Consider the following 25102-nt stretch of genomic DNA (forward strand, 5'->3'; position numbering starts at 1 on the left):
AGAGGACGACCTTCCCTGATAGAGGAGAGGACCGTTCTTCGGTCAAGGGTATACAAGTAGCTGCGCTCCCCTGCTAGAACCTCCAAACAAGTCTCAAAGGGGTCTTTTGACAAGTCCAGTAGGACTTGTGAGGAACTGTTTATCAGACGGATGATAAGGTCATCAAGATTTCCAAGGCATTCAGTGGGAGCCAGCAAGCCCACAGTGGAAAGACTGCTATCTCTGCCAGAAAATAAATCCCAAACCTGCACTTCCCTAGCCTCGGTCTCCTAATCTGTAGAATGGGAATAACCAGGATATGCCTCAGTGTGGTTCTTCCAAACTACCCACAGTAAAGGAACAGGGTTCTCTTCCCGGTCTTAGACCAACACCTTGATAACATACAATAAAAACAAATGACTAGTAAAAGGAAGTTAATAAAACAGACCTACGAGGCCTGATTCTTTAATTGATCAGACAAATTAACTCTATCAAATGCTTATAGAAGTTTCCAAAAGCTTATTCTCAATTCTGTACTGCTTTTGTCACAGGGCAGCATGGGTATGTGACCCCTCTGTGTGGCCTCACAGCAGCACACAATAGGCCAGCAATAAACATCAGTGAAGGGAGGAAGGCAGGCTGTGATGAGTGGAGGGGGGGGGGGGGAGCAGGGGAAGTCCCCACAGGGACTCTGAGGAAGCCTGGGGCAGGGACTGAAGCTGATGAAAGACAGGGAGAAATAAGACATCTGGAGCAGCAGAAAAGCCCAGGATCATTCTTGAACCAGGACATAAATCAACAAAAGTCCTCCCCGGAGACGCAGGAGGAATTCTCCACCAGCATGAAAAGCTTGGGTTTGTTTAAAGTAAAAATGTCATCTCTGATTTCAAAAGTCCAGGAGGGACTCAGAATGTGGTTCCAATCCCTCTTTACGATTGAGATGTCAGAGAGCAGCCCCAGGCATCTGTGGAGCTCTGGAAATGAGAAATCAAAAACAAAGAACAAAAGACTGGTCCATTTGACCCCAAAGCCTGAAGCCATTGGGGGCCAAAAAGATACAGCAATGAATGACCTGACTTGGGGACATTTGTCAGGGTCTGTGAGCATTTCCTTCCAAAGCCTTCCTGCCCCTAATCTATTTTTAATGGGGGTTGGGAGGGTGCGACTCAGAGTGAAAAGGAGTGAGAAGGGGCCCAGCGTCATGCAGCAAGCTAGGCGCAGAGCAGATTCCTGATGCTTTCCAGGGTCATTTCCACTCACAGGAAATCACTGCACAAGAGGAAGAGGTTATTAGACAACCGAGAAGTTTTCTGAACCCTGTAACTACCGTGCCTGAAGGCTGCGGGATTTATCTGGCTTCAGACAAATGGATGGTGGAGAGACAGAATCGGCAGACACTACAGCAGGGAGTTCCTCTCGAAGCTGCTCTTGGGGTCACTTGACCCTTTGTTGAATAAGTGTCTACTATTTGAAAGAGCATAGCCTGCTATTAGCAAGTGGCACCTCAGCCTCTTGTCTGCACATCGTCAGCTCCAGATGGAGAGAGAAGGCACCAGCCAGGAGACAGAAGGCAGGCAGGCATTCTCTCTCCTCTGTGTGTCGACCACGTGACCTTGAGCATCAGATCCTCACCCGTGAAACAAGAGCAAGGCCAGCCACCCACACTACCCAGGACTGTTGGAGGGACAGGGAAGAACTGCGTCAGTAAATGTTTATCGAGCCAGGCACTGTGCCACTTTGTACAAATTCTCCCATTTAACACTCCCAGTGACCTTATAAAGTAGGACTGTAATTATCCCCATTTCACAGATGAGAAAGCTGAGGCCTGGGTAAATCAGTTTGCCAAAAATACAATTTGCTTAGGACTGGGACATGAACCTGATTTGTTAGAACCCAGATCCCAAGCCCCCAGTCTCACTCTAGGACAGCAGGTCTCAGATGAGGTGACAAACATGAAACTTCCTCTGACAACTAGAATCTGCCTGCACCCAGTTAATGCAACGGTAGATGTGTGTTCCAACCCTGCCTAAAATGGTTAATTTTATGGATCTACTCAGTTGAGCCAGTGCACCCAGATATTTGATCAAATACTTGTCTGGGTTTTGTTGTAACCATATTTTTCAGATGAGATTAACATTCAAATAAGCAGACTTTCAGTAAAGCAGATTGCCCTTTGTAATGTGAGTGGGCCTTGTCTAATCAGGTAATAAATATAAGAGGAAAAGACTGACCCTGCCCAAGTCAGAAGGAACTGTGATAGCAAACAGCCTTCATACTTGAGCTGTAATATCAGCTTTCAACTGAGTCTCTGGCCTGCTGGCCCACCCTGCAGTTGGGACTACCAGTGCCCACAATCATGTGAGCCAGTTCCTTAACATAAGCTCTGTGTGTGTGTGTGTGTGTGTGTGTGTGTGTACACAACACACACACACACACACACACACACCCTGTAGGTTCCATTTCTCTGGAAAACCCTGACTAATGCACTGCCCAAGAAGGAAGGCAGGAGAAGAATTACCTGTTTCCTGGAGGTCCCCATTGTCCGCAGGGGCAAAGTCTGTGGTCTCCTGGCCCTTGACACAGCAGGCCCGGAAGACCAGCCCACACTGGTAGCCGACCATGAGGTTGTACTCGCAGCTCTGGCCCTGGGCCTGGGCCGCCCTCCCTAGCAGGCAGCAGTGGCAGCACCTCTGCAGACAAAGGGGGGGACCCCAGATGGAGAAGTCAGACAACAACCCAGCGTGGCCCATGGGCCTTTCTGCCCCCACCATGTCCACTCTCCCTGGACAACAATGACACATGCCTTACTTAACTACTTTTTTAAATGGGGGTGGTAAATAGCAATGTAAGCTGAGCCCCCAAATCTCACAGGTCCTGGTTTTGAAAGGAGCCTTAAAAGGAGTTCCACCCAGCACGTGTTCCCTGGCCCCCTCAACACCCCTCCTCCGCTCAGTTCCACGCCTCCAGGAAGAGGGAGCTGTGAGAGGGGCCCTTTCAGGGTCACACAGGAGCCCCGTGGGGTTCCATTCCACATGTATAGTCTAAGGTTTCTCTACTGTGCCTGGAGAATGAATATGCACCTAGCTCTTCCTCCCACATTAGGGCGGATCAGGCGGCAGAAACCAAATCGTGCATATGAAAAGCACAGGAACCTCGAGACAGGACATCAGGCAAGGGACAGGGTTGCTACCTGTCACTTGGACACCAGCCTTCCCAAAAGTCACACCTGAATCCTGGGGACAACATTCACCCTGACATATGAAAAGCCCTTTCAGTCTCTATTATTATCTTAAGAGCCCAAACTTTCCAAAAGGCCCACAGCGGGAGCCGGGAGGTGCCTCTGTGCTTCGGTTTCTGCGGAGATGATGGGGCTCCCATCCAGCTCATTCCACAACCCCTGCTGCCAGAAAGGAGGTGCCTTGGCCACCTCTCCCACCTTGTGCAACATGACTCACCCTTCCCGGAAACACAAATCACTCCATCTGCCAGAGCGACCTGTTCCCACTCCTGTTAGAATGTTCCATGCTTCTCTGCATCTCTCTTTCTCTCAAGTCTGGTGACATGGGCAGAGCTCTCTGCCAGGCAGACAGTGTCTGCAGAGCCCCCGCCCTGCCCAGGGAGGCGGTCACTGAACATCCAAGGTCCTGGCTCCTAGGCCCCCACTGACCAGACTGCCCCCACCCTTACCCCACCCGACTCCCTCATGCCAAAAGCCTCCTCCCATGAAAGTGCATAAAGGCTGACAGAGGAGCACTGGACCCTCAATTCTCCATGGGAAGTCTCCCCATCCAAATCTGTGCGGAGAGAGAACACCCAGAGAAGAACCCACGCAGCCCCTCTTGGGATCCAGATTTTAGTTCCAATTCTGCCTCCTTGAAATGACTCCATCACCTCCCTAACTGGGAATAGGAAATGTCTTTTCCAGGGAATTCACTGTCGTCACCGGGCACCTCCAAAAGAAACCCAGCTGACCAGGCTAACTTTCCACACTTGAGCTCCCCTGGCCAGCCGTTTTCCACCCTCTGTAGGAGGGAAAGGAGTGACAGCCTGGATATCACATCAGTTTATTTGCAGTTTTCAGACCTGGGAATGCTCCTTGGAACCCTGTACATCCCTGCAGAGAGGCAGACGCTCCACCCCAGTGGAGGACCTGAGTGATCTGACCCGGACCCGGAGTCCCAGATGGTTTGTGTCACAGATTCACAGCTCACGTTCGGTGTATGGCTCTTTCTGGGCCTGATGGACCCCACTTCCAGCTCTGCCTTACCAGACATCCCCACCCCCCTTGGTCCTCTGAGGCCACGTTGAAATGTGGGCCTCTCTGAACCTCATTTTTCTCTTCTAGGGGTAGTTATGAAGGTCATGTTATTGGAGGCCTTCATGGGGGCCTGTTCTGAGCTCTGGGCTCTGACTGGCCATGGAATGCAGAGAAGCTTAAGGGCCTCCTGAGGGGGGTGGGGGTGTCTCCCTTGAACTGAGAAGAAGGCTCTGAAGACCCTGAGCCCAGGTGACCCTGCTCTGACCTCTACCTTCCTGCTTGAAACCCTGGGACTTGAGATGCTCAGGGCAAGGCTGGGTCACCCCATCCCCGCTTCCCCAGTGTTGAAGTGGGCCATAGGTGTTGTTCAAGGTTTTCTGATTAAGCTGGAGGAGGCAGGGGGACTCGAATGGGCCTTCCTCCCTCCTGGGCTGGGCACCGCCTGCTGCTCAAAAGGAAAGGCGCACTGGAGCCGGTAAGGTGGGGAGAGTACCTGGGCATGGACACTGAGCTGGGATGGGAGGGGCTCACCTTTACAAACATGGCCTCGAGGCTGGCATTGCCCTGGGGCGTGGTGCAGCTGTCCTGCTCATTGGCCAGGTTGATGCCCGTGGCACAGTGGAGCTCCTCCAGCTGGTTGTGGCAGCATTGCTCCTGGACCATCCTGCGGGCGGGGGGTGGAGCTAGAGCCAAGGCTCTGTAGGTGGGGGCTCCCAAACACCCCTCCCACCCACAAACATGCAGAGATGACGCCTGGCATTCAGAAGGGGCTCAATAAATGTTTAGAACGACTAAATGTGTGGTAGTGTCTGGGGCGGAGGCAGGAGACCCAGTCATGCTACCAGAACCCCAATTCACCTCTCTGTGCTCTGAGCCTCACCCACCAAATGTTCCTACTTGTTTGAAAAATAAAAGCAGCTGATTGCTGACCCTAGGCCAGACCCTGTCATCCTTAACCAAGTTGAATTCATCCCAACACTCATCCCCATTTTTCATATTTCAGAGGAAATAGCTCCAGAGAGGTGGAGTAGCTTGCCCAAGGCAATGGAGTGAGGGACGATGGCCCTACTGGCGGGCAGGGGAGCAGGTGGTATGCGTAAGTCACAGGTGTGGCTGCCACCTGACCCTGAATAACCCAGGAAGGACAGAAGGAGACACCCAAGCTACACCTGTCCAGAGAGGGTGGGTTCCACCCAGCCTTCCTGTGTTGCCAGCCAGGCCACCTCTGCCCCTGGGTAGCAGCTCCCCACCCGCCCTTCCCCCCGCCTCCACCCTGTGGGGCTCTGCACCCCACTTCCCATATGTTTCCAGAACTGCCCTCAAGCTCTGGAATGAGCTTATTTTCTCCTGTGTTGGGTGGATTTGCATCCATCCATCCATCCATCCATCCATCGATCCATCCATCCATCCATCCATTCAAAAATACTGGCTGAATAAAAAACAAGTGCTGGCAAGGGTGTGGGCAAAGCAGAGCCCTCGTGTCCTTGGTGCAAATACAAAATGGTGCAGCCGCTGTGGGAAACAGCATGGCAGGTCCTCAAAAAAATTAAAACATACACCCCAGCAACTCCACTTCTGGGTGTATACCCTAAAGAATTGAAAACAGTGACTCAGACAGATATTAGTACACCTGCATTCACAGCAGCCCACAAGCAAAATGTGGTCTATACACACAGTGGAATATTTGCTAAGCCTTAAAAAGGAAACTCTGACACCTGCTACAACATGGATGATCCTTGAGGACACTGTGCTCAGTAAAATAAGCCAGTCACAAAAGGACAGAGAGTATGTGATTCTACTTATATGAGGAGCTTTGGAGAAGAAATTCAGACAGAGAGCAGGATGGTGGGGGCCAGGGGTCGGGGGCCGGGGTGGGGAATGGGAGTTGTTTAATGGGTATGGAGTTTCAGTTTGGGAGGATGAGAGAGTTCTGGGGATGATAGTGGTGATGGTTGCACAATGGGAAGGTATGGAATTGCACACTTGCAAATTGTTAAGATGTTAAAATTTGTTATATGTATGTTACTACAACTGAAACAAAATTTGGCTGTTGCCCTACTGTGTGCTGGGCCGGTGCAGAGGCTTCAGGGACAGGAACAGGAATGGCGTGGTGGGAAGAACAGCCTTCCACACCCAGGGGGCTTCTGGGCAGCAGTTACTAAGCTCTGTCCTGTGGGGCTGGAAGGAGCCCGAGCTGGGCTTTGTGGTGCTGGTGTCTTCCCTCACCTCTGATCAGTATCACAGCCCTGAAAGGAAGGTATCACAGTCCTCCTTTTATACTTGGGAAAACTGAGGCTCGGAGCTGGCTCAGGTCTCACAGCTAGAAACCTAGCCTGGGAGGGCTCGGAGGCTAGGCTGCCTCTGTCAGCAGGGTCAGCAAACAGACCACTTCAGGCTGAGCTCCCAGCTTGGCTCCAGAACTTCCAGCAGCCCCTGTGACTTTTCCAGCACTGGGCCACACGTGGGAGCCAGCATCCAGCAAACGTTCAATCAGACGCTCCGGCTGTCCCAACCCTGGGTCCCAATCAATTTGGACCTGCATATGACCGTGTGGTTCCTTTGTTTGGTCTATAAGGCTTTTGACTTTTCAAGAATATACAAAATTGAGGTTTACATCCTCTGTCTCCTCTGGTAGGCAGCACACAACGCTCCATGCCAGCACAGATGAGGACCCCCAGAACGAGGCGGGTGAGCCATCCCTGCATGTTCTGTCCTGAGCAGCACTCCACTCACTGCCCTCAGCACCCAGCAGCAACGCCACTTGGACTCAGATCCAAGGCAGAGAAATGAACAATGTCAACTGATGGAACAGTTGCATGTCCTTGTCTCCCCGACACCTGCTCCCTGGGCAAGCCGATCTGGAGTCAAACCCCAAGACCAGCAATAGCCAGCTGTGGGTACTGGAAAGCTCAGTTTCCCTGTCTGCAAAATGGGTTAATAACAGGGTTAAATGAGATAACGAATATCACATGCTCAGCACAGAGCAGATGCTTCCTAATGGCTTGCTATTATTTTTACAATTACTTTTATGGTGACAATCAACATTTCTTATCTGTGTCATTTAGTTTAAACTTATCTGCTCCCAAAACTCTGAAGAAGCTGGAATCAATTTGGGGGGAAAGAACAAACATAGCTGATCTAGATGTTGGCCACTGCATAAGGTGGGCACTGTCCAGGGCACTTTGCTCTGGTTTCAGGGTCTGAAGGTAGGTGGTCCATTCATACTTTTAATTGGAAAGCACTTGATGTGCTTATGTAATCTCATCACCCCAACCCCTAAAATGACTTCCTTTCTGTGAGGAAGGAAGTGGCTTGGTCATACTGTCGAGCTGCAGCAGAGGGGCTGCACACCCTGGCCTTTGTGTACGCAGGCCTGCAAAGGGAACGGTGCCCTGCCAGTCACAGGGCAGCACAGGAAGGTGAGCCAAGTCCCATTCAGGGACTGTGGGGGGCTGGGGTCGCCTGCCCACTACACCTCTCACAGACCGGGGGTTCTGGAAACACACTGACCCTTCCTCCTCACTTCTCTCTAAAGGAAAACCATCCCGGTACCACGACGGCCCCTGGCAAACACACCTGCACTCCTTTGAGTCCGAGGCATAGGGCAGCGAGCAGTCCCTGTGCTGAGTGGCCATTTGATGTCCATCTGCACAGCAAATCTCCATGAGGACGTCTGCACCTACTGTGGAGGAAAGAGAATAGGGTGGCTGGTGATGAACGATGCCCCACTCACCCCACACGAGGTCACCTCTGACATGCCGTGTCCCTCAGGGGACCAAGGGCTTCCCTCCCGCCGCACCATCTGGAGGCCCCCTCCCTTAGATCTCCACTTGAGCCTCAGGATGGTCTGAAAGGGCCATGCATGCCCTGCTCTTTTTTTTTTTTTTTTTTTGTATTTTTCTGAAGCTGGAAACGGGGAGAGACAGTCAGACAGATTCCCGCATGCGCCCGACCGGGATCCACCCGGCACGCCCACCAGGGGGCGACGCTCTGTCCACCAGGGGGCGATGCTCTGCCCCTCCGGGGTGTCGCTCTGCAGCGACCAGAGCCACTCTAGCACCTGGGGCAGAGGCCAAGGAGCCATCCCCAGCGCCCAGGCCATCTTTGCTCCAATGGAGCCTTGGCTGCGGGAGGGGAAGAGAGAGACAGAGAGGAAGGAGGGGGGGTGGAGAAGCAAATGGGCGCTTCTCCTATGTGCCCTGGCCGGGAATCGAACCTGGGTCCCCCGCACGCCAGGCCGACGCTCTACCGCTGAGCCAACCAGCCAGGGCCCATGCCCATTTTTTTTGTCACTCGACAACTTGTCCTGAAAACTCACTGGGCCCTGGGCTAGAAGCACACACCCTGCTCTCTCCTAGAAAGACCTGAAACCTCAGCTCTTATTTCCCAAATCCAGTTCTGACGGGGCTGCAGCTCAGTACCCGGGGTCCATGCTCAGCACTTGGGATCCATGCTCACCCAGCTGAGTCCTGTTCCAGGCACATGCTAGACACTCAAACAGGGACTCTGCCCAGAAGAGAACCCTGGCTTCATGGTCCAGAGGGCAAGAAAGACAGGTGCTGCTGACGGATGCATGACTGAGCTGTCCAGACATGCGGTCGGGGTATCCAGGACACGACCGGCCCCACTCCTTCAGGGTCAGGGATGGCTTGTGCCACTAACAATGAACTGTGCAGAATGGGGGAGGCCTGGAGGTTCTTAGCAGGGCTGGTGCCAAAAAGTGGGACAACCTAGGATAGTTTCTCTTGAATGGGAACCTGGCCTGGTGGGGGTAGATGCACGCCTGGGAGGGGGTGCAGCATAAGCCAAGTGTGGAGGAGAAAAGGGAAAGGGGTCCTCCCATGCTGCATGCAGATTCCACAGGAGGGAAAGAGCCAACATTTCTAGACAGGCTTCTGAGGCCTGCTTCCTGCTCCCTCACTCAGCCTGTGCAGCCGCTCATCAAACAGATGAGGAAACTGAGGCAGGTGATGGTTTTTGCTCTTGCTTTGCCACAAGACTCGTGTCTTTGCTTACAGAAAAGGGGGGACAGTAAGCTCCCAAAGGTCAAGCAGCTGGCCCACTCACACCCTCATGGCTGGATAATGACGTGGCAGAGATGGGATCCCAGGCTCTTCAGTGCCCAGCCTGGCTCTGGGCCCACCTCAGGATGCTGCCCCACCGGGCCCCTCAGCTTATAGGGAGAAAAGGACCCCCCCCCCCGTGCCCCCAGGAAGGAGCAGCAGGTAGCAGCAGGTGGCCGGCAGCATTAGCACTGACAAGCCTCTGCAGTCAGGGCAGGAGGGCACCTTGAGGCAGGAAACTTCTAAATTGGGCTTTGAGAAACACCATATCCTCCCACTGACAGCTGTCCAGCACCCCACAGGGAAAATCCCACCAGGTCTGGCAGTGTTTCCTGGCACTGACGGCCATGGGTGCTCTGAGCTTTTCCTTCCAAGGCTGGGCCCCTAGGTGGCCCTAGAAGGAGGTTCCCTCTTGGGCTCAGCATGAGGCTGAGACTTCCTAGAACGCAGGCATTGACCACTTGCCATGCGAGTGTTCCCGTGCAAGCTGAGTCTGGCCCACATTCTGTGGGCAGGAGGAGAAACCACCACTTCCCACAGAGACCCCAGGTGGTCAGTGCCTGGGTGAGGAATAAGCCAGGCTGGCCACTTCACATGGCCAAGAGGAGACACACCTCCTCCCAAACCAAATCCTCTAAATCCCGTCAAAACAGCTTCAGGCTTCCCTTCCCAGGGCATCTAGGGAACTCGGAGCTTCTTTCCACGGTAGAAGATGGACCCCGCCCCATCCTCACTCTCGTGAGCTCCCCCAGGCTGGCGGAGGAGATCTGAGGTGGTTTGGCTGAGGATGGCAGTCAACCTTGCAAAGCCTGCCTGTCCTCTGGTCCCTGGCCACTTGGCCAGACCCTACCTCAGCTGTCCCCTCTCCATATTTCCGGATGATGCCATTTGGTGAATGTGGGATAATCACCTGGGCTGAGGTTCAGTTAAAATTGTCTGGCATCCTGGGCCTCCCAGCATCAGAGCAGGAGAGCATGATGAGAGCCAGCAGTCACGGAGACCTCCATTGCCCCCCTTCCTTCACTCTTGCTCCAAATCATTAAAAGAGGAGCATTTACAGAACATAGGACCTTACCTGTCACAGGCCAAACGTGGCTGTGGTTCACCCCCGGGATGACTGGGACCCAGACTGACACTGAGGCCATCTCCTCTACCGAGCCAACCCCGTCGTCCCCTTAACCCCAACTCAGGGCCCACTCAGCTCTCTTGCCTGTGGGTTCACCCCTCGTGGCTCCTCCCAGCCTCGCTCCAGCCCTGGTTCTCCCTGCATCTAGGACCAGCCCTTCGGCAGTCTGCCTGCCACCAGCCCAGCATGGTTGGCCCTCTGCATCCACAGCACCCCTATGCATGGGGCACAGCACACTACCTTCCAACCTTCCATCTGCCTTGCCTTTCCAACCACAAACATCTTAAGAGCTGGCCTGTCCTGTCTTTTCTACCTGGGCACAAAGCTGGCTGGCACGCAGCAGTCACAGAGTTGAGTAGTAAGCTTTGGAGTCAGACAGACTTGGGCTCCAATCCTAGCTCTAGCACCCTTCTTGCTCTGCGACCCTGGCAGGCTAGTCCACCTCTCTGAGCCACAGCCTTCTCGGCAGTGAAGTGGGGCTCGAAATATCTTTACAGTTGCTGAGAAAGTGGATAAAGCTTAAAACATCCTGAGCACACCATGTGTTCATCCACGGTAGCTTCATTATGTGCTTAAGGGGCAAAGGGCACTCTCTTGCCGTTGCTACAGCCCTGTCTTGGGGTACAGAACCCCTGAGGAATGAGCAGCAGCCCAAAGCCTCCCTCGGACCCTGAGAAATGCAAGCACCAGAGAGGCTCAGGCACATGTGGTCAGCTCAGCGGGGCGAGGACTTTGTGCCCTGAGCTGCAGAGACATGTGGAAATGATTTTGCCTGGGAGCCTCGAGCACTTTGAACCTTATTCTCAGCAGGACAGTAAAATGCTAAATGCTAAAATGCCCCTGGAATGCAAGCGGCCACAGAGCTAGAACCCGAGCAGAGCAAGAAGAGCAGTGCCTTCCAGGGGACTGAGGGGGGGGGGCTCTACCCGGCCAGCTGCTCGGGGGCGGCACCATCCTCCTTAAGCGTGAGGCACCCCGTCTGCCAGAAGGTTCCTGAAAGGCCCTGACCACAGAGCAACCATGGAGAGCCCACTGGCCACAGCCAGGCTGGACAATGACAGGGCAGAAGTGTGGGAGCAGATGTGGGCAGGGCACCACGCCCGTGTCATAATAAACAGCTCAGCACGTGATGGACCTGCAGGGAAGGCCACACACATCCACCATCTCTCAGCCCCTCGACCCCTCAAGTTCATGTTTATGCCACGGGGCCAGGCACGTGGTGACACACAGTCAGGCAGAAGTGGCATCATTTCCAACCCATGTCCCCTCTCCCGGGACCTATGTCCTCTCAAGTTGTTCACACTGGGGACAAATAGCTCTAACTGAACATCTTTATTCATGAATCCTTATTCTTAAAGTCACTGTGATTTCCTAAGGCCAGTGCTGCCAAAAATGAGGAGCTGAATTGAAGGGAGAACCTGCTCAGCCCTTGATACACACAGCAGACTGCTATTCGAGGGGCGTCCCTGCTCCCCAGCCCCGCCGATGCTGCAACCGGAGTGGATGACCAGTGATTGGTGCAGAGCCAGGACTAGGACCTGTGGCTAACTGGCAAGGGCTTGTGGGCTCCTGGTCAAGGCTGAGGTATTAACCTGGGGAACGGCTGACAGCTGCAGTTTCAAGTCAGAGGGGAGCTGAGGGTGAGTGCTGGCCTGTGTTGTCATCATGCCCCTCCAGAGTGCTTGGGGACATGGCAGTGCAGAATGGAGGACAGTTTCAGCAGTCAGGTAGACCTGGGTCTGAACTCCTGACCCTGCTGAGCAGCTCGCCACCCAAGGCAAATTCCTGAAGCTGCCTGCACCTCAGGGTCCTACTGTTTTCCTCCCCCATCTCCAGTCACCATTCTCTTCCAAGCTGCGTGTCTCAAGTGACCCACCACCAAACTGACATCAGGGACTATTATAATAAATTCAAAACGTAATGAAGAACAGAAGAAGCCGAAGGCAGGTAAGTCACTGAAGAGTGATGTGGACATCAACATGAAGGTGCCCCTGTCCCCAACAGGACAATGCCTTGCCCACCCCAAACCAGTGCCTGGTCAGCTCTGCACAGAGCTCAGCTGTCACTCAAAGCCTCAGACACCCTCCTGCCTGGGCTCTGGTCCCTCTAGACTTTGTCCTTCTCTGTCCAGCCCTGTCACCTCCAGACATGACCCAGTTCTATTGGGGTGTCCCTGCCATCACCGCAATTGATTGCTCTGACACTTCACTGTCACTGAGAGTTCACTGTGTGGTGGGTACCACACTCGCACTCACAAGAACCCAGTGAGGACAGCTCATTATATTCCCCATTTTGCAGATAAGAAAACTCCAGGTCAGAGAGGTCACACAGCCAGAGGAACTAGTGAGAGGCAAAGCCAGGCCTTGGGTTTGGTTCTGACAGCCTCCAAAGCTGTTTTAGTCTGCCTTCCCCTAAATTAAAAACTCCTTCAGGGCCAGGGTGGCATTCTTCTCCTTTCTGTGTTGCCAAAGCCTTCCTGTGCCCAGAGCAAACAATGAGGCTCCATAGGCATTAAACAAGACAGACTGGACAAAGGCCTTTGACCAGAGGCCTGGTCCCAAGACTATCCTTGAAATGCAAAGGCTGCTTGCAAAAGGGCCTCCTCCGCAGTCAGGGGGTTGATGGAGTGACCCTGAGGGACAGTCCTCGGCTGGAGTCCCACAAAATGCAGGGTTGGTTAGAATGTCAGCAAGAGCCAGAGACACACTGGGAGTGTGAGTCTGAAACTGCAGACTTGTCCCTTTCTAGGCCTTAAAGATGGTGGGTCCCCACCCATGAGAGGAAAACTCAGCTGCGGGACAGGAAGGGTTTGGTAGAGAGGGGAATGCCCGGCAGAGCTCGCTGGTGTCACCATGTAAGGTGGCTACCAAGGTTCCGTCGGCAGCGGCTGGTTGGTCTTTAAAAGACGGTGAGTCCCGTCCAAAAAAAGATCTGTTAGTAACTTGTGTTCCCGAACAAACGGAGCCGCCTGCCTCTCTCCAAGCGCTCCCTTTAGATGACACAGGACTGGGCTCTTTGACATGAAAGAGCCAGTGCAGGTCCCACCCTGTACATGTCTCCTCCAAGACATGTCCCAATTCAAAAGGAACATAGAAAAATGGCTTTTGCTTGTTTTCTTGTCCCCTTTGTCATAAACAAGTTTTGCTTTGGTGATGAAAATCACATAAAGTCAGAAGGGAGGTGTGGTGACCCAGGGAAAGAGTGTCAGACAGGGAGCCCTCTCTAGTTGGTGTCCCTGCTGTTGTACCCACTTTGTCCCTGATACTCACTCTGTTTGAGTGGGCGTGAGCAACCTGGGAAAACGAGGCCATCCCCTGACCCCTGGGAGCGATGTCAATATCTGTGAAATTACTTCAGGTGACCTCATGCTGGCTGGCCATCCCTACCCACCAGGTGCTCACTGGTCACTCAACGCCTGTTGCTGGGCTGTCAGTGCTCTTAAGAAAAAGTGGGGTCTTGAGCGGGTCTAGAACCTTCTCTCTCAGATCAATTCCCTGTTTTCAGGGAAGCAGCTTCAACTGAACACTTTCAGTCTCTGGTTCTGTCATCTGCCTGTGCACTAGATCCATAAAGTGTAATGCCAAATATAAACAGACAAACCAACTCTCCTGCAAAATCTTGTTAGCTGTGACTCAAACATCGCAAAGGAAGGCAACATTGTGGGTTAAAACTGCCCAGCCCGTTGAGCGCAGGCTCATCTGGCTTGAGCAAGGGATCACTCGGTCTGCTGTAGCCCCCCAGTCATGGCACATATAAGAAAGCAATCAATGAACAACTAAGGTGCCACAACGAAGAATTGATGCTTCTCATCTCACTCTCTTCCTGTATGTCTGTCCCTATCTGTCCCTCTCTCTGTCTCTGTCACACACAAAAAAACCAAACCAAAAAACTGCCCAGCCTGGAACCAGACCAGCTGCCCCTCTTCCCAGACCTCAGTGCCTCCTTTGTCCCATCACAGGGCTGGGAAGATCAATGTGGCAACTCAGGAGCTAAGAGCTTCAGCTGGAACCTGACCACAGCAAAAAGACCAGAATCTCCAAAATGAAATCAAGGCATGAGTTATAGCACTCGAGAGGGGAGAATATTCCATTTTGTCAAATCACACATGACCCCAGGTTGACATAAAATCAGATGGCTGACAACCTGCCATGTCACTCCTCTTCAGGAAAGAGATAGGCCTGCCCAACGTCATCAGTGAGCAGGTAGCTAGAGTCAGCCTGGTTCATAGGTGTCAGGCACCATCTGCCACCTGAGACAGAAGCTAAAACAAAATTTAATTCTGTCCAGGTGAATGAAGCCTTCATCAATATTATGGTGCAGACTATGAGTCACGGTGATTTAGACAGACACCAAGAGCAGGTTATGTGTTCTGATGCTCAAGGTTTAAGGAGCTCACAGCCCTGGTGAGTGGTAAAGACATGGACACATGTTCTTTCCAAGACTGTAGGTTCCAACTGGCTTGCGGTCAGAGGGGCTCTGAGCCACTGCTCAAGCAGGAGCTTCCAGGATGTCAGCCTACTAGCTGTAAGCATCACAGGGGCTTTGGGCAACACCTGAATAGCTCATGAGTCACTGAGAAGTAATAGCCAGCAATGGTCACTGGGTGTATCTCTGTGACTCTGTATCCCTTGCAGGCCTAGCATGAGGACAGACCCATCTCCCCCATTAAGGCCACCTGATCTCCCCAGGAGGAGGCAGGGTGTGCCCAAGCACCAGAGGTGGTGGTACCCGCATACCTCCACGTACCAGCACCTGTCACAGAGAGGCAGGGGTCTTGAACAGAGAACTGGCTAGAAGGAGGTAGCAAGAGAGAAGCAGAGAAGGCCCATCTCTGGGAAGGGAGGGAGAAAGAAGCATCTTCCACATTGCTCTCTCCAGGCAGCTCTGGCCCAAGTGGTGACCTCCTGTGTCCACACACACACACACACACACACACACACCACTCCTGACATCTCCACAGCACCCCCCACCAGCAGCAGCCACCTTCTCTGGGTTTCCTCTTGCTTCTCTGGCCCTGTACTCACACCTGTCATGTGTCCCCTGCACCTGGCTTTTGGAAGCTGGAATCCCAGGGGCTGCATGGTCCTGGTTCCACCCCCTCCTCAGGCTAGCTCATTCACACCCACTCCAGCTCAAAGGTCCCTTCCTCTGGGAAGTCCTCCCTAACAGCCCCCTTAACACACACATGCTTACATGCGCACAAGCGCGCACGCTCGTGCGCGCGCGCACACACACACAGAGGGGCAGATGTTTCCTTTCTTGTCCAGTCTCTGCACCCCGCATATCCCAGCACATTCACAGCACAAATAATCCACTGTGTGTGCACCCAGTACTAGCAGGGCTGGGACAGGCTCTGTCTCCTTCTGCACGCTGCCCCATGCCTGTCCTGAGCAGGCACTGGACAAATGTCTGTGAAGGAAGGAATGCACAAATGACCTCACACAATCCTGGCAACTCTTATGAAATGGGAGCAGGGAGAGCAAACTGCCCAAAGACACAGAGCAAACTGAGAGGTGGCATTAGAACCCCCTAAAAAACGCCAGAGGAAACAGTGGCTTCCCCTGAAGTGGGACTTTGAAAAATTGAGACGTTTCTGTAGGAAAGACATGTGAAGTGGTCCAGTGTCCTTCTTAAGAATACCACACAAGAGCCAAGCTGCCCGGGGGTTCGAATTCTGATGCTGCCAGCTAGCGGCTCCTAAACCTCTCTGTGTCCAGGTCTTCTCACCTGCACGATGGGGAGGATGACAAGAGCCGTGAAGAGTGGAATGTGGAGAGAAGTCTTAGGTCAAAACAAGAAGTGAATGTAGGTAGCCAAACTCACAGGATGTTTTACTCCAGCAGGGATAGTCAGAAGAAAGCACAGTCAAGAAAGATACTGGACCACCCTGCATAAGATACTCTCATAGCGTCCATCTAAAAACCGGTCCCAGCAACGTCCCAGCTACCACCCAGGGCACTGGGAACACCTGAAGATGTGAACTATCTGGTGGCATCTCCCCTCTTGAATTGCCTGCCCTGTAGGGCTCCGTGCCCTGGTTCCCTCTCTGGCTGCCTCCCCGGGTGGCCTCATGCAGCCTGTCCATGGGCCTGGACTCCCACACTTATGTCTGCAGCCTGAGCTCACCCCTAGCCCAGGTTCTACCTAGATGTCTAACAGGATGCTACGGTGTCCCACCCTGTCCAGCCCTCCTCACTTAGAAACTAGTGATCACTATCCCCCCCAGTACTTACGGTCAAAATAATGGGGTTAGCCTGAATTACTTCTCCTGCACCCTCTACACCTGATCCCTTGGCAAGTTCTGTTCACACTCCCTCCCAAAAGCCCTAGATCTGTGCACTTGTTACGGGGCCCCTGGCTACCACCCTGTCCGGGGCACCTGTAGCCCAGAACCCTGCAGGAGCCTCTCTCTGACTTATTCTACCTTCAATTTCATCTCCCTGGAATCTAACCACCATGCAGCAGCCTAGAGTGACTTCCAGAGATGTAAGTCAGATAACGTCACTCCCCTGCTTAAGATCATCAGTGGCTTCCCAGTGCACTTAGAATAAAACCCATCATCTGCACCCTACTTTTGAAGGCCCTGCCCAACTGTGCTGGCTCCTCCCACCTTGACCACCCCCTCTGGCACCCTCCACTTCTCCCCTACAGCACACCTGCCCTGATAGATAAATCATTCCTTTCCAAATCCTCCTCCGGTGCTGGTCATAAAACCTGGGCCCCATGGGACCCTAAGCCTGGGTCTTTGGTTCTTTGCCACTAACCAGGACTGGGTTCCTAGGTGAGCCAGCCCCTGTCAATGTGGCAGCCCCTCTGAGTGGCCTGGAGCTGGCAGTCCAGATAACAGCATATACCACAAAGTCTTCTCTTAGGAAAAAGAAGGCTCTGGGCCCCTGGTGCTCAGGAAGGAGTGACTGATGCCCTAGCCCATTTGGTCCTCCAGGAAGTCTCCCAAATCCAGACACTGGCCGTAGCAGCACCAGCCCTCTGGCAGGGTCACTTGGCCAGGTTGGGGATGCATCCCAACAAATTAAGCAGGAATAAAACCTAAACAAGTCGCAGGGCTATCCTCTTCAGATGCTGAGCCTGCCATGCTGTGTCTGGGACCCAGGACAGCCAAGAGCACTTTCCTTTAGAGAGATGCCAGAAAGAGGTGACTCTCTCTACCCCATGGACAGCTCCAGACCTCTTCCAGCATCCTGTGGCTAGAGCCAGTCATCTCGAACTGGTGACCTCTGGTTTGGGGAAGGGGGTGGCTCCTGTATTCCACCCAGATGGCAGCTAGGAGGGCCTGACTCAAGCCACACCCAAGAGAGAGGCAGGACTGAGCCAGACCCCAGGCTGAACACCCAGCAGGCAGCCCTCTGGTCAGCACAGGACAGGCCCATCTGCTGAGCTCAACAAGACAGGTGCTATCGCCTTGGGGGTCACCTCCTGTTAAGCCAGTTGCAAGCCTCTTAAAGGCCCAGCGTCTGGGGCCTCCCCCATGTGTGGAATTGCCTCATCTTCCAAAGGACACCCTCATTTGTGGGATAAAGTGCTGTCCAGCCAAAGGGTTAGGAGCATGGAATCCCGTGTCCTGGTCCCCTATGTACTACCCATGTTGTCCCAGGCAAGTTCCTTAACTGCTCTGGGCCTTGGTTTACATGCCAGCAAGATAGAAATAATAGTTTCTACATCACAGCATTGTTGAGAGGATTAAATTAGTGACCAAGTTTAAGATGTTTCAGTTATCATTATTTCCTAGGGCAAACCATGTTTTCATTCCACATTTAAGGAAAGAGAAGCAGAGAGGGTGTGGGAGTTGAGCAAGTCACTTTGAGAATTGGGATCAGTCTCCTAACCCCCTTCGAGTGTCGGGCCGTCCTGACAACCTGTGGGCAGCTGGGTGACAGGCACCTGGCTCCTGCAGGCCCCGCCTCTGGTGAGGCCCAGTCAAGGTTAAAGGCGGCAGGCCAGTGGAAAGAGAGCTGGCCAGAGGAGCCCAGCCCTGGTCCCCGTGCCTGCTGCAGCTGGATGACTTGGGACAGATGGCTTAGCCTCCAGGTCAACCCCTCCCTTCTCTGAACTCCCCTCCAGGGTCTCTGATCTTAGGAAAATAGACATAATGGGTACCCTCCCCCCATTTTATGAAGCCACATTTGAGAGCATTGCAAGGAACCATACAGAGCCTTCACAAGCATTTATTAGTGAAATTGTTATAATTCACTGTTCTGCAAAAGGAAAATCTTTTATTGTGTAAAACAGTGGTCCCCAACCCCCAGGCCGCAGACAGGTACCGGTCCCCAGAGAAAGAATAAATAACTTACACTATTTCCATTTTATTTATATTTAAGTCTGAACAATGTTTTATTTTTTAAAAATGACCAGATTCCCTCTGTTACATCCGTCTAAGACTCACTCTTGACGCTTGTCTCGGTCACGTGATACATTTATCTGTCCCACCCTAAAGGCTGGTCTGTGAAAATATTTTCTGACATTAAACTGGTCCATGGCTCAAAAAAGGTTGGGGACCACTGGTGTAAAACATACTGGCAAAATAATGTGTGCCCCATTAGAACTGTTTTTATAAAACTTTATCTGTAAAGCTGCACTGCACCCATTGCTTAGAACTCTACCTGGAAAGGAGGTGGGACTGCGCGGGCCATCCTAGGCACTGCAGTCCTCCCGAATCTCAAGGAGGGGGCAGAACTCCAGTAAGCTTCCTGGAAGTCTCATGTTCCTTCTCACCTCTGGGCCTTTGCCTATTCCTTCTGCCTGGAACACCCTCCTCCCAGCTCTACCCACAAACCTAGCCAACACCTTCTTGTTTTCACACTCCAGTTGGCATGCTGCTTCCTCCAGGAAGTCTTCCTTGACTCTCTGCCAGTTAATGTCAGTTTGTAATTGTTCACCTTTTCTGGATCTCCCAGGGGATGATCCCCACAGGCGGAAGGTATGTCTCCTTCCCTGCCGTATCCCCAAGGCCCAGAAGGGTATCTGGCACAGAGCCGGTCCTCAGCAGATATTAAGTGACAAAATGCCTAAGGAGGCCAGCTGAGGCCACTTTGCACGACCTTTACCAATAGGGCTTTGGCATTTGACAGCTGCCAGCTCAGTGGCCCTGTTGGGCCTCTTTTTATGGCTGGGGAAATTCAGTATTAGAACGTTCAGAGCAATCTTGGGGGAAAGGCTACTCTCTGACCCCAGGAAAGGGAAGAACACAAGTAACAGACTAATAATGCAGCCCTGTGTTCTCTCCCTCAGTACTCAAGGCACCCTAAGAACTTGGTTTCCTCTATATCCATACTACCAATGAGAAAACCACTGAACCATCCTGTGGGCTTTTTCTGAGGGGTGATAGGCAGACTTGTTTTCAGCCTCACAAACACTTATGGTACCTGCTAGGACCCAAAGATGAGTGATCCATGCCCCCCCCCCCACCTACCACAGTCCAGTACAGGTGGCAAAAGCAGGTCCGAGTTTGGGGTACTTCGGGCAGTGCCAGGAGGGGGCCATGACTCAGAGATGTGGGCTCACAGAAGCAATGCTGAGTCTGCTCTCCTTGAGGTCCCCACCAAGTCTCATCCTCATGCATTCGGTGCCCCCATAGCCCCCCATAGCCCATCTGTCCCCCCGCCACCCTCCTAGGAAGCTTCCAGGACCAGCAGTAGAGCGGCCCACATGTTCGCAAGCCAAGTCCTCTCTCCTTTGTTCTCTGTCCCAGCAACTTTCTCTGTAATCTGTGGGAGCCCAAGGCCAAGAAAGTCTTGGAGAAAACACTCCCCCTCCTCCTTTCCACTCCCTGGGGGCTCTCGGTATAAATCCCAACACGACTGATCGGTGGCTCAGCTCTGTCCTGAGGCATGAGATTTTTGTGGCCATCAAATGATTTTCAGCAGATTATCAAAAAGGCTCACCACTTGCTGGCTTTTTCCATCACTGATTGCTTTTAAGTTGATCTGGGGAAGAGGGGAGAGGTCCAGTGTCACCTGCCCCCTTACAGGACTTCAGGGAACCTTATAGCTTCTGAGCTTGCTGACACAGAAAGGAGCCTGGAACCAGGCAGTGCTCTAACTCCCTGTCCCCAAACCATACCAAACCTTTTTTTTTTGTATTTTTCTGAAGCTGGAAACGGGGAGGCAGTCAGACTCCAGCATGCGCCCGACCGGGATCCACCCGGCACGTCCACCAGGGGGCGATGCTCTGCCCATCCAGGTCATCGCTCTGTGGAGACCAGAGCCACTCTAGCGCCTGGGGCAGAGGCCAAGGAGCCATCCCCAGCGCCTGGGCCATCTTTTGCTCCAATGGAGCCTTGGCTGCGGGAGGGGAAGAGAGAGACAGAGAGGAAGGAGAGGGGGAGGGGTGGAGAAGCAGATGGGCGCTTCTCCTGTGTGCCCTGGCCGGAAATCGAACCCAGGACTTCCGCACGCCAGGCCAACGCTCTACCTCTGAGCCAACTGGCCAGGGCCTAACCATACCAAACCTTTTAAGCTCAGAAGAGAAACCTCCCCAAAAGAAACAAACGCTACAGGATAATCCAAGTGTTCTCATCAAAGTGTGCAATTGAGAGGTTTCTCTTATACACTTCAAGTTAGGGGCTTCTCTGTGAAGATGGTGCTTGTAAACCAGGAGTCAGGGCCACCCTGCCACTCCAGCCTGACTAGCCCCTCCAGTCAGTGCCACTCCAGCCTGACTAGCCCCGGGAGTTCCCCTCAGGCTGGATACTGCCAGGCTGTGGGGCAACCGCTGGCAGAAAAGAACAGCGATGGGAGATCTGGGAGCTCAGGCTCAAGAGAGACCAATCATGCTTTGTCCCTGGTCCTCAGTGTCCTCATCTGTAAAATACAGGGACTCTCTGGGACCCCTTCCATTTTCAACATGAGTTTTGTGTGGATCCCATCTGAGACTCCCTCTGGGCTTTCACTCCAGACAGTGGTCACCTGCATGCCCTTCCTCCCCTGCCCACCTGACCATTGCCTGTGCAAACATCATCTCCTCCAAGAAGCCTCCCATGAGCCCTGGGAGCCCGGAGTGGCTCTTGCTGTCAACACTGAGCCCTGCACCTCCCTGTGCCATCTATCCTACAAAAATATCCTGCAGGACATGCTCAGGGTGGAGCTGGTGCCCAGAACAGCCAGAAGGTCTGCTGCAGCAAGTGAGCCAGGAAGCTTCTGCAGAGACCCCACCCCCCATCCCCGCCCAGCCTCTCCTTGAATCCCCAGGCCAGTATAGCTGGGACAAGTGACCTTTCAACCAAGGATGAGGGTGGTCACCTGAGAGTTAAAAGAATCTCAGCTAACTCAGAGATAAAGAATCCAGGATTCCAAGGGTAGTCAAGTGACCTTTTGACCATGTTGGAGGGTGGTCACCAGAGAGTTAAAGTAACTCAGCTAACCCAGAGAGAGAAACTCTGGCCTCCTGAAGGTGGTGGGGGCAATTGTCTGGGCCTGCCTCCAGGAGGGACAAAGCCTCCAGGAAGGCAGGCTTGGATAATAACTGATAAGCTGAGGATTAGCAGAGAGGTCAGAGGTCATGGTTCTGATTGGAAGGGCCTTGTGGTCACCACCCAGGAGGTAGGCCTTGAGGATTAAAGGGTGCAGCTAGGTGCTCCTCATTCCTTGGGTGTCAGTCCTTGGCGGGGGGGAGTTCTTGGCCACAGGTCAGCTGGTGGAGACTCCACCCCCTTTGACTTGGGGTGAGTTTGGAAGTGGCCTGTCCCCAGCCCAGCTGAGTCTGTAGCCTGGCAGAACCCCTATCTGTCTCTGGGCCTATGTCCCCAGAGGGCAAGCAGCGCCCCGCCCCCCCCCCCCAGCTATCACCCTGACACCTCAGACTGCTCCCCTCCTTTCTGTCTTCTTCAGCTCTACCTCCTGCCCAATGACAGGCTTTGTCTGCAGCACAAATTACTCTTGCCCATCTCCCAGTCTGTTTTCTCACCAGCAAACTGCGTACAACAGCCCTTACCTAGGATGGAGGTTGGCACAGTGCATAAAGATATGCCACAGGCACTCCTGGTGCAAAGAGCTTGGCACCCAGGGGGCTAGGCAGGCAACTAGGCCTGCCCCCCCTCCCCCTTCCCCCCACCTCACACCTCACACCCTGCACCTTGGCCCTGGCGGTGGGTGAGCACTACTCAAATGAGCATCACGGATGTGAGTTGGCCTGTAGGGGGAGGTGTTTGATGGGGGTTCGTCTTTAAAACAAGCCCCTCAAACCAGCGGGGTGATTAAGACTGGAGCTAGGTGAAGGGTGTGGGGCAAGGAACGTGGCCAAGGCCAGGGCGGCAGTGGGGCCCAGCGCTGACCGCTCACCTGCTCAGAGTCGCAGGCAGCTCCAGAACTTCCCAGGAGCGCGGGGCTGGTTGCTCGCGAGGTACGCTAAAGTGGGGCCTTGGAACCTGGGGCGCCCCTCCCTCCTCCTACCCGCTCCCTCATCGCCTACCTGGAGCTGCCAGCAGCGAGAAGGCGGCGAGCAGCGGCAGCAGCCTCAGCGGTGCGAGGCGCGAGGGTGCGGCGTGCTCCATGGGGCCAGCAGTGGGCGGTGGAGCGGACAAAGACGTGGCTCCTCGTTTGGTGCGCGGCGCGGGGACAGCGCGGGTTCCACGCTCCTGCAGGACGTCCGCAGCCAACACTGGGCCCCGCGGCGCCGTTCAATTATCCCGCCCCGGAGGAGGGCGTGGGGAGGGCGCGACGGAGGCGGGGCCGCGGGCGCCTGGTTCCCCGCCCTCCCAGGCCGGCTCCTTGGACGTCTGGGGTCCTTCCTCCTGTTACCTGGACCCGAGGGGCGCGCAGACACACGGCTGGGGGTGGGAGCGAGGACACCAAACTTCTCCCTCGTGGGGCCAGAGAGGGGGATGCATTCGGGCAGGAGGCAACCCTCTCCACCGTGCGCGCCAGTGAAACCCGATCCCCCTCCCACCCTCCGGCCCGAGTGCCGGCTCGGTATCAAAGGTTAGCTCCGTCCGACTCCGCAGAAAAGGCGGGGTCCCCGAGGTCGGAGTCGCCTTTTCGGGGGAGGGAATCCCGGTGGTGTTCACGAAGGGCTCCCTGCAGGACTTGGCCCGCACGCAAAGCCCGCACACTGCCCATTTCCCGCCCTCAGCCTCCCTGAGCGTGGGGAGCACGGGATGAGTCTGGAGGTCCGTGGCTGACCCCAGGTGTATCCCAGGCTGGGACTGTCAATCAGGTGAGAAAGAGAGACTCAATCAGCATCCCCACATAGGTGGACCATAATGAACCCGGGACAATGAAGGAGAAGGGATTGGATTTGCAGGAGAGGAAGCAGCCTTTCCAGCTTGACTGCAGGAGCCACTTTGTGTAGGAATTCATGACTGCAACCAGCAGTGGTTGGGAATCTGTTGGAACCATAATTAGATTTATTTTAAACAAACAAACAAACACGCAGGAAAATAAAGCCAAGAAGATGTGGAGTGATGGGGTGAGACCTATAAGAACATGATTTAGCCAAATGTGTGGATACCCTGACCCAGCAGAAAGGCACAGCCGTGTACATGTGCACAGAAAGACATGTCCCAGAGAGTTCATAGCAGCACGATTCATAACAGCATCCAGTGGGGCAATGCCCAATGTCACAGTCAGCAGGATGAGAACAATGGGGTAGTTGCACTGTACAGAGCAAGAGCTGAATGGGCTTTTTGGATGCCTTCGACAATCCAATATGGAGTCACTGTCAGCCATGACAGTTATGTCAAGTGCTATGTAAAGGCTGAGGTAATGGGGTGCAAAGGGAGGTTCCCTTAGGGGTTCCCTTAGGAGGAACCCTGACCACCTGAAACCACAAGTCTGAAAACTCAGATAAGGACTCCATCTGGACACCGATACAAGTGGGACCTCCACTCCTGGTGGGCTATAAGAACTCTGAGCTTCGACCACCCAGCACTTGAGCTTGGCGGTACCATATACCACAGGTCACTGTCGGAGCCCGAGGGGAATTCCACTCCACCGGATGTATGCTGCCACTGCAGCCGCCTGGCTTGAGACTGATGCCAGCCTCTCTGCCTGTGGGTGCCACCCATGACCGAGACTTTACACCAGATGCTCACTCTGCTCCCCTCTATCTAGTAAGCTGCCCTTCTCTGTGTGTAACCTGCATGTGACTCTATTGGCTGATTGGGAAGGTCTCCCCTAATAAACTTGGCATTGTGGAAAGACACAAACACGTGTGAGTGACTCCTTTCGGAGATGCTCCCGTGCTCACCACACGTCTCTTGGAGCACTACACAGCTCTGAACGTGGCAGCTCTACAGTTTGTGCAGGGATCATAGGACCACAGAGCCAGACATAAAAGAATGCTTGCTGCATGATCCCACCTTTATGAAGAACAAGTACAAGTCACAAGTCAGGAGAGTGGTGACTGTTGAGATGAGTTAGTGACTGGCACAAGGAAGCAATCTGAGGGACTGGTTATGATGTTTTTGTTTTAAATTCTGGACATTGGCCCTGGCCGGTTGGCTCAGTGGTAGAGCATCAGCCTGGAGTGTAGAAGTCCCGGGTTTGATTCCCGGCCAGGGCACACAGGAGAAGCGCCCATTTGCTTCTCCACCCCTCCCCCTCTCCTTCCTCTCTGTCTCTCTCTTCCCTTCCCGCAGCCGAGACTCCATTGGAGCAAAGATGGCCCGGGCGCTGGGGATGGCTCCTTGGCCTCTGCCCCAGGCGCTAGAGTGGCTCTGGTCGC

At 53.7% G+C, this 25102-nt stretch overlaps 1 protein-coding gene across 2 annotated transcripts in view; it reads right to left on the reverse strand.

Moving 5' to 3' along the window:
• Positions 1-23285, reverse strand: part of FBLN1 (fibulin 1) — an 80278-nt gene extending 56993 nt beyond the window's left edge. Inside the window, exons 1-4 of one of the 2 annotated variants that reach the window (XM_066255515.1) lie at positions 22850-23285; positions 7814-7919; positions 4769-4901; positions 2498-2669 (exon numbers count right to left, since the gene is read on the reverse strand). In XM_066255515.1, the coding sequence (XP_066111612.1) occupies positions 2498-2669; positions 4769-4901; positions 7814-7919; positions 22850-22931 (493 nt within the window). In that variant the 5' untranslated portion in view covers positions 22932-23285. The remainder of the gene's footprint in view (positions 1-2497; positions 2670-4768; positions 4902-7813; positions 7920-22849) is intronic. The other variant, XM_066255519.1, reaches the window with a different exon arrangement.
• Between the last annotated feature and the right edge of the window lie 1817 nt (positions 23286-25102).

The sequence above is a fragment of the Saccopteryx bilineata genome, chromosome 1 (assembly GCF_036850765.1).
Source record: "Saccopteryx bilineata isolate mSacBil1 chromosome 1, mSacBil1_pri_phased_curated, whole genome shotgun sequence".
Taxonomy (NCBI): domain Eukaryota; kingdom Metazoa; phylum Chordata; class Mammalia; order Chiroptera; family Emballonuridae; genus Saccopteryx; species Saccopteryx bilineata.